The sequence below is a fragment of the Oratosquilla oratoria genome, chromosome 3 (genome assembly GCF_046742065.1).
Source record: "Oratosquilla oratoria isolate Oo_2021 chromosome 3, ASM4674206v1, whole genome shotgun sequence".
In the NCBI taxonomy this organism is placed as follows: Eukaryota; Metazoa; Arthropoda; class Malacostraca; order Stomatopoda; family Squillidae; genus Oratosquilla; species Oratosquilla oratoria.
The window spans coordinates 89,058,229-89,073,689 of NC_134779.1; the positions used below are offsets into that span (position 1 = coordinate 89,058,229).

General features: G+C 41.0%; 1 protein-coding gene across 5 annotated transcripts in view; it reads left to right on the top strand.

The window, feature by feature from the left end:
• Positions 1-15,461, top strand: part of Ube4B (Ubiquitination factor E4B) — a 679,226-nt gene that overhangs the window by 152,874 nt on the left and 510,891 nt on the right. For all 5 annotated transcript variants that reach the window (XM_076183024.1, XM_076183023.1, XM_076183022.1 and 2 more), the window contains one exon: positions 9,165-9,289. In XM_076183024.1, the coding sequence (XP_076039139.1) occupies positions 9,165-9,289 (125 nt within the window). The remainder of the gene's footprint in view (positions 1-9,164; positions 9,290-15,461) is intronic.

The window sequence follows — 15,461 nt, forward strand, 5'->3', positions numbered from 1 at the left end:
TCCTCCTATATAAATTGGTATATCAGCATTTTTCTAGTCTTGTGGCATTTATCCTTCTTTGAGTGAGCAGCATATTATGTTGCATATTTTGTCTTCTAGTTCTTCTTTACATTCTTTTAATATCCAATTTGCTATTCCATCCAGGCCATGTGATTTTCTGATATTGAGGTTTGTTATATGATCCATTATTTCCTTCCATGTTGTTATTATTTCCTTCATGGGGGGTTGGATTTCATTTCTCTCCCTTTAACCTGTTGTACTTTTTCTCTAGTGAAAACATGCAGCCAATACCCCAAGACCCTGTTTTGGGGGCACATAAATTACTGCAAATTTTCTGCTTTTCGTGTCATTGTCACTCTTATTCTGATTATATCTACCACGTCTGGGGTATTGGATGCATGTTATTGTGGCAAAGTAGCATGCAGTTAATACTTTAGGGTCCATATGGGGCGCCCCTACGGACCAGAGCCACACATCATTTTGTCTGTGATGGAGGAAAACTGTTCATAGAGAAATGATGACACTTTTATACTACGACTGTCCCTCTGTTATGCTAACCCCTTGTTACTGTCCTGTACCACTTCTCTGAATATTCATTTCCTTTTTTTTTGCCAACCCTGTGGTGGGGGAAGAGAATGCCACCACCAAGTCTTTCCACTTGAGTCGTAAAAGGCGACAAAATAAATGTAACGGGGGATGGAATTAGGAGTCCTACTACCTGTAGCCCCAAAAGGGAATATTCCTAAAAAAAGAAGAAAAGGCATAAGAGGGTCTGGGAGTTTTCCAACCAGTACCCTAAGGTTTGGGTTTTTTAATGTGCGTGGATGTGGTACAGATGAGAGTAAAAGGGAAGAGATAGGCAGTATGTTTGTAAGAAGAAAGATGGATGTGCTGGCTTTGAGTGAAACTAAAATGAAAGGAAAGGGCAACTGTGAGTTTGGGAGTGTAGCTGGGAGGTACTCAGGAGTGAAGAGGGGACGAGGGAGAGAAGGGGTGGCTATACTAGTAAGTGAGAAGATAAGTAAGCATGTAGTGGAGTGGAAGGAGGTTTCATCAAGGTTGATGTGGATAAATGTGAAGCTGGGAAGGGAGATGTGGGTTTTTGTAAGTGCGTATAGACCTGGTATTTTGAAGAGGGTAGAGGAAAGGGAGGCTTTTTGGGTAGATATAAATGAGTGCATAGAGGGATTAGGGAGAAATGTCAATGTAGTTGTATTGGAAGACCTAAATGCTAGGGTATGAAATGAACCAATAGACGTAGTGATTGGGAAGTATGGAGTTCCAGGTAAAAATCATAGTGGAGAAATGATGGTGGAGATGTGTCTTGAAAGAGAGTTGATGGTAGCAAATACAGTGTTTAGGAAGAAAGTAAAGCATAAGTACACATGGGAGAGGGTGGTGGATGGAAGGGTGGCAGATAGAACATTAATGGACCATATAGTGGTGACCAGGAGTATGGTAGGAAGAGTTAAGGATGTACATGTTGTAAGGGGAGAGAGTGGGGGAATATCAGATCATTTTCTGGTGGAAGGTAAATTGAGAATGGAGAATAGGTGGAGAAAGAGAAAAAAGGGCAGAAGGTAGGGAGGTACTTAGAGTGAACTGCTTAAATGAGAAAAAAAAGGAGAATGAGTATAAGAAGCTGAAAGAGGAGTGGGAGAGAGTAAAGGATAGAGTAGAACTAGGAGTGGAGGAGGAATGGGGATGGTTGAAGGAGGGAGTCATAAGGTGTGCAAAGATGGTGTGTGGAACAAGGAGAGTGGGAGGAAATAGAAGGAAAGGTAGTGAGTGGTGGGATGAGGAAGCAAAGAAAGGTGTAGAAGAGAAGAAGCAGGCATTCATAGATTGGCTACAAATTAGGACAAGGGAATCGTATGAGAGGTACAAAGTAAAGAGAAGGGAAGCTAAGCATAAAATAAAGGAAGCAAAGAGGAGAGCAGATGTGAAATGGGGTAAGAGTATGACAGAAAATTTTGAAAGCAATAAAAGGATGTTTTGGAAGGAAATTAAAAGAGAGAGGAGGTGAATCAAGTAGAGAAGAGAAGGTAAAAGATGCAAATGGAGAGATGATAATGGAAGAGAAGGCAGTAAGAGGAAGGTGGGCAGAGTATTTTAGGGAGTTGCTAAATGTGAAGGAGGATAGGGAGGGAAAGGTAGTTGCAGTGGGAAGCGCTAAGAAAATGAGAGTGATGAGTGAGGAAAATGGAGGAGAAATAGGGAAGGATGAAGTGAAAGCAGCTGTTAAGATGATGAAAGCAGGTAAGGTACCTGTTCTGGATGGATGCCATGCAGAATGTCTGAAGAAAGGAAGTACAGTTATGGTGGACTGGCCGGTGAGGTTATTTAATGTTTGTTTGAGAGGGTAGAGTGCCGGAGGACTGGCGGAGTGCCTGTATAGTTCTGCTTTACAAGGGAAAGGGGGACAAGTGTGAGTGTAGTAGTTTCAGAGGAATTAGCTTGTTAAGTGTAGTTGGGAAGGCTTATGGTAGGGTCTTGATTGAGAGGATAAGGAGAGTAACAGAGGCAGTAATTGATGAGAAGCAGTGTGGGTTTAGGACAGGTAGGGGTTGTGTAGATCAGATTTTTGGGACAAGACAGATATGTGAGAAAGCTATAAGAAAAGGTAAGGATTTTTTTTGGGCTTTCATGGATCTGGAAAAGGCTTACGACAGGGTAGACAGCAAGGCACTGTGGGAGGTAATGCAGATGTATGGGATAGGAGGAAAGCTGTTATGAGCAGTCAAGAGATTTTATGAGAGTAGTAGAGCTTGTGTTAGGATTAGAAATGGAGAGAGAGAATGGTTTGAGGTAAAGGTGGGACTTCGTCAGGGATGTGTTATGTCACCCTGGCTGTTCAGTCTTTACATGGATGGGGTGGTGCAAGAGGTGAATGCAAGGGTAGTGGGTCAGGGGTTGGAGATGGTTAAAGAAAATGGAGAAAAGTGGGAGGTGAGCCAGCTGTTGTTTGCTGATGACACTGTGCTTGTAGCAGGATCTGAGGAGGGATTTAGGAAGTTAGTGACAGAGTTTGAGAAGGTGTGTGAAAGAAGGAAGCTGAAGATAAATATGGGCAAAAGTAAGGTGATGAGATGTACAAGGGGAGAGAGTGACAGCAGGCTGGAAGTGAGCATTAAGGGTGAAAGAATAGAGGAAGTGGATAGTTTTAGATTCTTGGGTGCAAATGTGGCAGGAAAGGGAGGAGTGGAGGTGGAGGTAGAATGTAGATTGAGAGAAGCTAGTAAATTCCTTAGTGGTTTGAAAAGTGTAATGAGACATCTGGGAATGGATGCTAAGAGGCGGTTATATGAAGGAGTGATTGTGCCAACAGCATTGTACAGGGCAGAAACATAGAACATGAAAGAGGAAGAGAGAAGGAGTTTTGTGAATGTGTTTGAGATGAAATGTCTGAGAAGTATGATAGGGGTTACTAGGCTAGATAGAGTGAGAAATGAGGAGGTGAGGAGGAGAACAGGGGTGGAAATGGAACTGGGAGATAGGGTTTATGAAAGAGTATTAGGATGGTTTGGACACATGGAAAGAATGAATGAAGAAAGATTAGTAAAAGAAGTGTGGAAGGAGTGAATATGAGGGGGCATCCTAGGATGAGATGGATGGATGGGGTGAAAGGGGCATTACAAAAGAGAGGAATGTCTGTAGAGGAAGGACTGGAGAGGACAGAAGATAAGGGTGAATGGAGAGGGGTTGTGTATAGATGATGCTGTGATGCATGAGGGGGAGTGGGTGGGGGATGGGGGAGGAAGTATGTATGAGAAAAAATACGACGCAGCTCAAAGGGATTTGTCCCCGTCTTCTCCTTTTCTGCATGGAGGGATGGAGAGGGGGGGTCACCGAATTTATGAAGCGGCCTTGCTCTAGATGTGCTTTGTCTTGCAACACTGCTTCTGACCCAGGGCAGTGGACAGGATGCAGGGATGACCCATCATCCAAGACGTGCCAAGATAAGAGGAAGGGGGGAGAGTGGAATATATAGGAAATGGAATGGGTGGGAGTGGTTTCTATGCCTTTTTCTTTTTGGCTACCCCCCATGTAGGAGGAAAAAGCCTTTGGTGTATGTATGTTCACTCCATATGTAACTTTTGTCACATTTTAAGTTTTTCTTAACCAGAAACATGACTCCACCTTGTTTCTCCTACCCTATTTCTAAGCCAGTGATTATATATAATCCATGTTCAATACTGTGTACATATATATATATATATATATATATATTAGTGAATTTAGGGAGCAGGTTCTCTTCAATACATTTCTTATTAAATAACACAGCAAACTGGGCGTTAGTTATCTTCTTATTGAGACTTTCTACTCTTCTAATAACTTTTCTCTCTAAAGGAGGGAGAAGGTATACAATATTTCCAAACGAGTCCATGATTGGGTAGGAAAACTAACATTATACGACGTTTCGCCTATGCATTAGGCATCTTCTGGTAATTTATTCAGAAATAAATACATACTTATATAAAACAAAGATAGGTACATTAGGAGAGATCTAGGACTGTGACAATTCATCCTTTCCAGCCCGCTACTCGTGACCCATACAACTCTAGGGTCCCGCACATGTTTTGTTGTATATTAATAAGTGGCATATAGTTTCTTATCATCACTGCCTCCATGCATTTTAATTTTGTTGTATTACCATTCCTGGCGATTATTATTGTGTTCGTGTTAAGGTGTTCTCTTGATATGTTGTTCTTGTGGGATTTCGTCATGTGTGATTTTATTGCCCCGTTCTGCATGTGATACGTGAGTCTCTGTGAAAGTGTTTGTGTTGTGTACCCGATATACTCGTCTGTACAAAGCGCACCGTCTTTGTTGAAATTACAAGTATACTTGTACACGACATTACTCTGTTTTAATTTGTCCTTTTGTGCTGCCAAATTATTCTTCATGATAAGAGATGATGTTCTGGGGTTCCTGTAATAAATTATCAAATTAAGCTTATCTCCTTCTTTTGTAGGTGTACAATTCTTTTTTATTATTTCTTTCAGGACCTTTTCATCTTTTTTATAGCCTGAAGACATTGTGTTCTGGTAGTAAAGGTTAATGTTATTGAATTTACTACTTTCATCTAAAGCAGTGGTGTTGACTAAATCCATTTTAGTTTTTATTTCGTTGTCAATATCTTTTAACGGGAAGCCATTGTTATTCGTGAGAATAAGGACATAGTGATACGCAGAGCGGACAAAACCGACCTATTTGTTATTTTAAACCGTTCTGACTACATTGATAAAGTTGAAAGTCTATTGCAGGATTCCTCTAAATTCCTACGTGTCAACAGAAACCCTGTAGACGATATCCGGAAAAAGGTAACGAAATTAATTAACATCGCAAATGCAGTAGTAGATGGTGTTAAATTTCAGAATTTGCATGGTCATTATGAGCCCGGATATCTCTATGGAAATGTTAAGACTCACAAACCTGGCCACAAACTAAGACCTATCATTTCACAAATACCTACTCCCACATACCACCTGGCAAAACAACTGAACGACTTAATTACCCCATACATCCCCACTACCCATGCCCTTCGCTCTACAGACGAATTCATAGATATCCTTAGAAATACTACCCCTCAAGGAATCTTGGCTTCGTTAGATGTAGAAAGTTTATTTTCTTTCGTGCCTGTGGATGAAACAATTCAAATCATCTTACGAAATGTCTTCCACCATGACACTTTGCCACCACCTAAGGTACCACGCCCCGTCCTTGAGGACATGCTACGTGCCTGCACAAAAGAAGCACCATTTAGATGCCCTTCAGGTAAAATTTATTTCCAGGTTGATGGTGTCGCAATGGGCAGTCCATTGGGAGTACTATTTGCCCAAGCTTACATGTGTCATGTTGAAAACTCCGTCCTAAGTTCCATCAACCCTTCACCAAAAATGTATTTAAGATACGTAGACGACATCTTTGTTGACGTAGACGGAGACGAACAGCTTGAAAACCTCAAGAGGGCCTTGGAAGAGAACTCATGCCTACGATTCACTATTGAAAAGAGTGTAGAGAACAAAATTCCCTTTTTAGACGTGTGGGTAGATGGATCAGATGGCACCTTCACCACCGATGTTTACAGAAAACCTAGTGACTCAGGAAGGTGTTTTAAACGGGATGAGTGAATGTCCCTCTAAGTATAAGAAAAGTGTGGTACGGGCTTACGTTGCAAGGGCCTTCAAAATTTGTTCAAGTTGGTCTCTTCTTCACCAAGAATTAAACAGGATAAAACAAATCTTAACTAACAATGGCTTCCCGTTTAAAGATATTGACAACGAAATAAAAACTAAAATGGATTTAGTCAACACCACTGCTTTAGATGAAAGTAGTAAATTCAATAACATTAACCTTTACTACCAGAACACAATGTCTTCAGGCTATAAAAAAGATGAAAAGGTCCTGAAAGAAATAATAAAAAAGAATTGTACACCTACAAAAGAAGGAGATAAGCTTAATTTGATAATTTATTACAGGAACCCCAGAACATCATCTCTTATCATGAAGAATAATTTGGCAGCACAAAAGGACAAATTAAAACAGAGTAATGTCGTGTACAAGTATACTTGTAATTTCAACAAAGACGGTGCGCTTTGTACAGACGAGTATATCGGGTACACAACACAAACACTTTCACAGAGACTCACGTATCACATGCAGAACGGGGCAATAAAATCACACATGACGAAATCCCACAAGAACAACATATCAAGAGAACACCTTAACACGAACACAATAATAATCGCCAGGAATGGTAATACAACAAAATTAAAATGCATGGAGGCAGTGATGATAAGAAACTATATGCCACTTATTAATATACAACAAAACATGTGCGGGACCCTAGAGTTGTATGGGTCACGAGTAGCGGGCTGGAAAGGATGAATTGTCACAGTCCTAGATCTCTCCTAATGTACCTATCTTTGTTTTATATAAGTATGTATTTATTTCTGAATAAATTACCAGAAGATGCCTAATGCATAGGCGAAACGTCGTATAATGTTAGTTTTCCTACCCAATCATGGACTCGTTTGGAAATATTGTATACCTTCTCCCTCCTTTAGAGAGAAAAGTTATTAGAAGAGTAGAAAGTCTCAATAAGAAGATAACTAACGCCCAGTTTGCTGTGTTATTTAATAAGAAATATATATATATATATATATATATATATATATACTTGGGGTGTTCGGGATAAATTTGATAGTTTTTTATCTTCTGTAATTTCAGAACCATTTGAAGGATTTAATAGTGCTAAAATGCAATGGATACTTGATTTTGTGTACGATTGGTGGGTGTGAGATCTAGAAATTGTATATATATATACACATAGGGTGTTTGGAATAAATTTGATCATTTTTTTTTTATCTTCTGTAATTTCAGAACCATTTGAAGGATTTAACAGTGCTAAAGTGCAACAGATAGCTGATTCTGTGTACTATTGGTTGGTATGAGAGCTAGAAAGCATGCATGACTAGAAAGCGCTGGAATATTGTAAGAGTGAACTGCATCATGATGATTCGCGCCAGATTAAAAAATTCTGAAATCTTAGCTGCAGCTCAGTGCTCCTTGAATACTGTGAAGGCCATGAGATGTGAGCTGGAGAATTGTGACGGAGATGTAGAAGCAGTGGATAGAAGGAAGGATCATAGCAGGTGTTCTGAGTCTATTTGCACAACGAAATTCATCAAGAAGCTGCAAAAAAAAGGTGCAGCGAGATCCAGGCAAGGCAATGCAGATCTTGGTGAGAGAGATGGGTGTTGGAGTGGCAACCATGTAGAAAGCGCTGAATGAGGATCTTCACTAATACTCATACAAGAGGCACAAGGGCCAACTACTCACTGCCAGGGCCCAAGAGAGCCTTATGAAAACCAAGAAACTCCTCAACAAGGTCAAACACTCAGTCAAGTCAGGGATGCTCTGGTTCTTGTCAGATGGGAACTTCTGCCAGGACCAGTTACACAATGTGCCAAACAACAGGTTAGCCTACAGTTCACACAAAGTCCCGCACTTCATGAAGACCAAGTTCCTTCAAACTGTGATGGTTTTTGTGTGTGTTTCTAGTGAAGGCCACATCGTGCCACCTCACATCTTTGAAGAGGGACACGGACTCACTTCAGATGGCTGTATTGAGTTGTTGTCCACTGTTGTCAAGTACTGGGTGTAGAGGTTGGCTACAGGAGGACCATACATGTGGCAGCAGGACTCAGCTCCATGTTGCACCTCCGGGAAAACCCAGAAGTGGCTGTCTGAGAACTTCCACAACTTCATCAGTCCCAATATATGCCCCCCCCCCCCCAACTCGCCTGATTGGAACCCCATGGACTATTATGTGTGAGGCACAGTTGAAAAAGACACCAATCATACTGCTTGCAACACCAAGGATGAGCTGATTGTCCAAACTGGTGTTCAGGCGTCTCTTGAAGGACCCCGTGAAGGCTGCGTGCTACAGGTTCAGGTCCCTCCTGGAGGCTGTGGTGTGAGCTGTATTTTGCAAAAGACCCTCTAAGAGATGCACTTTGAATTTTGAGAATACATCAATTTTTGGCCAAGATGTGACATTTTTCTTTCAGTTCTGAAAAAATGTCAAATTCATCTCGGTGTGTGTGTGTGTGTATTTACCTAGTTGTATTTTACGGGAAGGGGAGCTATGCTCGTGGTGGCCTGTCTTCATATCTCATTTTATCTAAACTATTTTTAAATTCATGTATTGTTATTGCACACACCACTTTCTCATCTAACTTGTTCCAAATGTCTATTACTCTGTGAGGAAAGCTGTTCTTTTTCATATCTCTTCTATAGCTGTCTTTCTTGATTTTCTTTCCGTGTCCTCTTGTATTTCTATCATCCCATTTTATTAGATCCTCTCTATCAATAATTTCTATGCCTTTAATGATTCTGTAAATAGTTATCAAATCTCCTCTCTCTTCTTTGCTCTAGTGTCTGTAGCTCAAGTTTTGCTAGCCTCTCTTCATATGATAGTTCTGAGAGTGTTGGTGCCAATTTTGTAATTGCTCTTTGTATTCTTTTAAGTTTTGTTATACATTTTTTTGTATTTGTGTGTGTGTGTGTGTGTATTTTTTTTTTTTTTTTAAGCAATTTTATTATAATGATGTTTCAGCAAATATATTTATCCAAATGTTTTTTGTACAATGCCATAGGGAGCTCAAGTTCAATTGATGTGAAGGAACTGGTGCAGGTCGTGAAGTGTCCAGAAGCTGAAGCCCTGAGTTACTTGATGCACACCTACCGCCGAGTTAATGAGGAAGAAAAAAATCATCCAAAGGTATTTCAAAGAAAGTTTTGGGAGAGAAGCAGAAGGATTGTTTCATATATAATTTGGTGGAAAGGACTGGAAGAGCTCTGGAATTAAATGTTTTAAGGGGAGAGATCAAAGGATTGTTAGATATCTGGTAGGTAACTTGAGAGTAGAGTAAATGGAGGAGGAAGAAAAAGGAGGGAGGTAGAAATGGGTTGAGGGTAAAGAGATTAAATTATATAGAGAAAGATTACCAGGAGAGGCTGGGAGAATTGTGGTAGGTGGTATAGGATAGGAGGGAAACAAAAAAAAAAAATAGATGGGTATGTTTAATCAATCAGTCTGTTGTCTCTGTCTCTCTTGTAGAAGATCCACAGCCTACAGGTAACATGCAACAGCCTTCGGGTGGGTCCACAAGTCACTCGGTGAAAATATGTGTTGTCCAGGGTGAGGAGGATCGGACAAAACAGAAAAGGCAGTGAATGGTGTGATGAAGAGGTGAAGGTAGAAGAGAAGCAGCAATTGTTTATGAGGGTTGGTCGCAAAGTAGACAAATATGAACATAGCTTTGGAGAGACACTTTATCTGAAGTACATTTAAACTTTTGCTTTACTTCTCTTTTCTTTTCTTTGTACGTCTCGTATGACTCCCCTGTCCTCTTTTGTAACCAATCTGTGAATGCTCGCTTCTTCTCTTCTACAACCTTCTTTGTTTCCTCATCCCACCATTCACTACCCTTTCTTCTATTTCCCCCTGTCCTTCTTGTTCCACACACCATCCTTGCACACTTTAGGACTCCCTCCTTGAACCATCCCCATTCCTCCTCCACACCCATCTCTGCTCTATCCTTTACTCCCTCCCACTCCTCCTTCAGCTTCTTTTCGTATTCCTTCTCCTTTTCCTTTTCATTCAAGGAGTTCACTCTAAGAACCTCCCTACCTTTTGTCCCTTTCCTCCTTCTCCATCTATCCTCCACTCTCAGCTTACCTTCCACCAAAAAGTGATCTGATATTCCCCCACCCTCTCCCCTTAGCACATGTACATCCTTAACTCTTCCTATCATAATCCTATTTACCACTACATAATCCATTAGCGCTCTATCTACCACCCTTCCCTCCACCACCCTCCCATGTGTACTTATGCTTGACTTTCTTCCGAAACACTGTATTTGCTATCATCAACTCTCTTTCTAGACACATTTCCACCATCAACTCTCCACTACGATTCTTTCCTGGAACTCCACACTTCCCAACCACTCCATCTATTGGACCATTTCCCACCCTAGCATTAAGGTCTCCCAGTACTATTACATTGACATTTCTTCCTAAACCCTCTATGCACTCATTTAAATCTATCCAAAAGGCCTCCCTTTCTTCCATGCTCTTCTCACTGCCAGGCCCATATGCACTTACAAAGACCCACATCTCCTTTCCCAGTCTCACCTTCATCCACATTATCCTTGAGGAAACCTCCTTCCACTCCACTACACGTTTACCTATCTCCTCACTTACTAGAATAGCCACCCCTTCCCTCCCTCGCCCTCTCTTCACTCCTGATAACCTCCCACTTACACTCCCAAACTTACACTCACCCTTCCCTTTCAACTTAGTTTCACTCAAAGCCAACACATCCATCTTTCTTCTCACAAACATACTACCTATCTCTTCCCTTTTACTCTCATCTGTACCACATCCACGCACATTAAAAGACCCAAACCTTAGGGTGCTGGCCCGAGGCCCTCCAGCACCCCTTATGCCTTTCCAATTCTTTTTAGGAATCTGCCCCGTGGGGCTACAGGGAGAAGGATGCCTAGTCCCTCTCCCCGTCCCTTTCTTCTCGCCTCTTACGATCCAAGTGGGAAACTTGGTGGCAGTATTCTTTTCCCCCACCACAGGGAATTCCCCCATCACAGAAAGAGAATACTCAGAGAAATGGTACAGGACAGCAACAAGGGGTTTGGGGACAGCATAATGGAGGGACAGTCGTAGTATAAAAGTGTCATCATTTCTCTATGAACAGAATTTCTTCTATCATAGACAAAATGATGTGTGGCTCTGGTCCGTAGGGGCGCCCCATATAGACCCTAAAGTATCGACTGCATGCTACTTTGCCACAATAACAAGCAGCCAATACCCCAGACGGGGAGAAAGGAGAAGTAAAGCAAAAGGTAAAGGAGGCAAAGAGGAGAGCAGATGTGAAATGGGGTAGGAGTATGACAGAAAATTTTGAAAGTAATAAAAAGATGTTTTGGAAAGAAATTAAGAGAGGAAGACGAGGCAAATCAAGTAGGGAAGAAAAGGTAAAAGGTACAGATGGAGAGATGATAATGGAAGAGATGGCAGTGAGGGGAAGATGGGCAGAATATTTTAGGGAGTTGCTGAATGTGAAGGAGGATAGGGAGGGAAAGATAGCTGCAGTGGGAAATGCGAAGAAAATGAGAGTAATGAGTGAGGAGAATGGAGGAGAAATAAGGAAGGATGAGGTGAAAGCAGTTGTAAAGATGATGAAAGCAGGTAAGGCACCTGTTCTGGATGGATGCCATGCAGAATGTCTGAAAAAGGGAGGTTCAGTGATGGTGGACTGGTTGGTGAGGTTATTTAATGTTTGCTGGAGAGAGGGTAGAGTACCGGAGGACTGGAGTAGTGCCTGTATAGTTCCTCTTTACAAGGGAAAAGGGGACAAGTGTGAATGTAGTAATTTCAGAGGGATTAGCCTGTTGAGTGTAGTAGGGAAGGCTTATGGGAGGATCTTAATTGAGAGGATTAGGAGAGGAACAGAAGGAGTAATTGGTGAGGAACAGTGTGGATTTAGGATGGGTAGAGGTTGTGTAGATCAGATCTTTGTGGTAAGACAGATATGTGAGAAAGCTATAGGAAAGGGGAAGGATGTTTTTTTTGGCTTTTATGGATCTGGAAAAGGCTTATGATAGGGTAGACAGAAAGGCACTGTGGGAGGTTATGCAGATTTATGGGATAGGAGGAAAGCTTTTGGGAGCTGTCAAGAGTTTTTATGAGAGTAGTAGAGCATGTGTTAGGATTAGAAATGGAGAGAGTGAGTGGTTTGAAGTAAAGGTGGGACTTCGTCAAGGATGCGTTATGTCGCCCTGGCTGTTCAACTTATACATGGATGGGGTGGTGCGAGAGGTGAATGCTAGGGTAGTGAGTCATGGATTGGAGATGGTTAAATAAAATGGAGAAAAGTGGGAGGTGAGCCAGCTTTTGTTTGCGGACGACACTGCGCTTGTGGCAGGGTCAGAGGAGGGATTGAGGAAGCTGGTGGCAGAGTTTGGGAGAGTATGTGATAGAAGAAAGCTAAAGATAAATGTGGGTAAAAGTAAGGTGATGAGATGTACAAGGGGTGAAAGTGGCAGTAGACTGGAAGTGAACATTAAGGGAGAGCGACTGGAGGAAGTGGATAGTTTTAGATACTTGGGTGCAAGTGTAGCAGGAAAAGGTGGAGTGAAGGTGGAGGTAGAATGTAGATTGAGAGAAGCGAGTAAATGTCTTGGTGGTTTAAAGAGTGTAATGAGGAATAGACATTTGGGTTTGGATGCGAAGAGGAGACTGTATGAAGGAGTGATTGTGCCAACAGCACTGTATGGGGCAGAAACGTCGAACATAAGAGAAGAAGAGAGGAGTTTGAATGTGTTTGAGATGAGGTGTCTGAGAAGTATGGTGGGGGTTACTAGGCTGGATAGAGTGAGAAATGAGGAGGTGAAGAGGAGAACAGGGGTGAAAAAGGATTTGGGAGATAGGGTTGATGAAAGAATATTAGGATGGTTTGGACACATGGAAAGAATGAGTGAAGAAAGACTAGTAAAAGAGGTATGGAAGGCAGATGTGGAGGGAGTGAACATGAGGGGACGTCCTAGGATGAGGTGGATGGATGGGGTGAAGGGGGCTTTGGGGAAGAGGGGAATGTCTGTTGAGGAAGGAAGGGAGAGGACGGAAGACAGAGGTGAGTGGAGAATGGTTGTATATGGATGATGTTGTGATTGCATGAGGAGGAATGGGTGGGGGGGTTGGGGGTGGGCTAGTATGTGTGAGTAAATTTTGACGCAGCCCGAATGGATTTCTCCCCGTCCTCGCCTTATATACAAAGGGGGACGGAGAGGGGGGGTCACCGATTAAATGAAGCGGCCTTGCTGTGGATGTGCTGTGTCTTGCGACACTGCTTCTGACCCAGGGCTGTGGGCAGGGTGCAGGGATGACCCGTCATCCAGGAGGTGCTCAGATGAGAGGAAGGGTGGGAGGGGTGTGGAGTGTGTTTGGGGATGAAATGGGTGGGAGTGTTTTTATGCCTTTCCCTTTTTGGCTACCTCCCTTGGAAGGGGGAAAAAGCCTTGGTATATGTATGTATGTACGTACATTTAAACTTCATTCTGACTCTTGACATCCAAGTCATCACCCCATACAGTGTCATGGGCACAATCATTCCTTCAGATAATCATCTTTACATCTATTCCCAGATGCCTATTTCTGATGACACTTTTTATTCCTCCAAAACATTTTTTTGCTTCCTTTACTCATCAGTTTACCTCCATTCCCTGCTATATATGACCCAAAATACTTAAAACCATCCACTTACTCCAGTCTGTCTCCTGTAAGACAACTTTCTGCCACCCTTGCACCTTGTACATCTCATCACTTTGATTTTACCCAAAGGTGAAGAGGAGAGTGGGAGTAGAAATAGAGCTGGCAGATAGGGCTGATGAAAAATTATTGGGATGGTTTGGGCTTATGGAAAGAATGAGTGAAGAAAGATTAATAAAAAGAGTGTAGAAAGCAGAGGTGGGTGGAATGAACTTGACAGGATAACCAAAAATGAGATGGATGGATGGGGTGAAAAGGGTTTTGAGAAAGAGATGAATGTCTGTTAATGACACAAGTCATATTCCCAATTTTTGCCAGGTCATTGCCAGACATTTTGCTTCTCTGTGGCCACTTTTTTTTTTGTCTAAACTAATTTTTTTTTTTTACAGCTTATGCACAAAACTATTATGCACCCCTGATTTAATTTTCATAAAAATTGATACATTGCTTTTTTATAAAAAAAAAAAAAAAAAATATGCCTAAAAAATTATATGTTCATGGAAAACTATTCAAAGGAAAAGAATCTCCTTTGTATGAGAGTTAAAAGACACCAAAAGGAAAAATACTGCATATTCTCATTTGTATGTGACACATAGTATGTTCACACAAAAGGAATCTAATTTTTTTTTTTTTTTTTTTTTTTTTTTTTTTGTGTGTGTGTATTTACCTAGTTGTATTTTACGGGAAGGGGAGCTATGCTCGTGGTGTACCGTCTTCATATCTCATTTTATCTAAACTATTTTTAAATTCATGTATTGTTTTTGCACACACTACTTTCTCATCTAACTTGTTCCAAATGTCTATTACTCTGTGAGGAAAGCTGTTCTTTTTCATATCTCTTCTATAGCTGTCTTTCTTGATTTTCTTTCTGTGTCCTTTTGTATTTCTATCATCCCATTTTATTAGATCCTCTTTATCAATAATTTCTATGCCTTTCATGATTCTGTAAATAGCTATCAAATCTCCTCTCTCTCTTCTTTGCTCTATTGTCTGTAGCTCAAGTTTTGCCAGTCTCTCTTCATATGATAGTTTTGAGAGTGTTGGTGCCAATTTTGTAATTGCTCTTTGTATTCTTTCAAGTTTTTTTTATACAATTTTTTGTACTTGGTGACCACATTCTTGCTGTATATTCCAATATTGGTCTTATCAGAGTAATTAGTATTTTCTTCACCATTTCTTTATCCAGGTATGTAAATGCCTCTTAGATTGTTCTTATTAAATTATAACTTTCACCAAAAATCTTATTTATTTGTTTCTCATGTGACATATTATTCCTAACAATGACTCCCAGGTCCTTCTCATTTTCAACATTTTTTATTCTTTCTTCTCCCAATTTATATGATCGTGTTATTCTGTTTTTGCTTTTTCCAAATTCCATTATACTACACTCTTTAGTATTGAACTCCATCTCCCACTTCCTACTCCATTCCCAGACTTTATTTAGATCACTCTGTAGTGATTCACAATCTTCTTCTGTGTTCACTTTTTTTAATAGTTTTGCATCATCTGCAAAGAAGCTCATATAACTTTAAATTTCTTTATCCATATCATTAATATATATATAGCAAACATTATTGGGGCCAAAACTGTTCCTTGTGGAACACCAC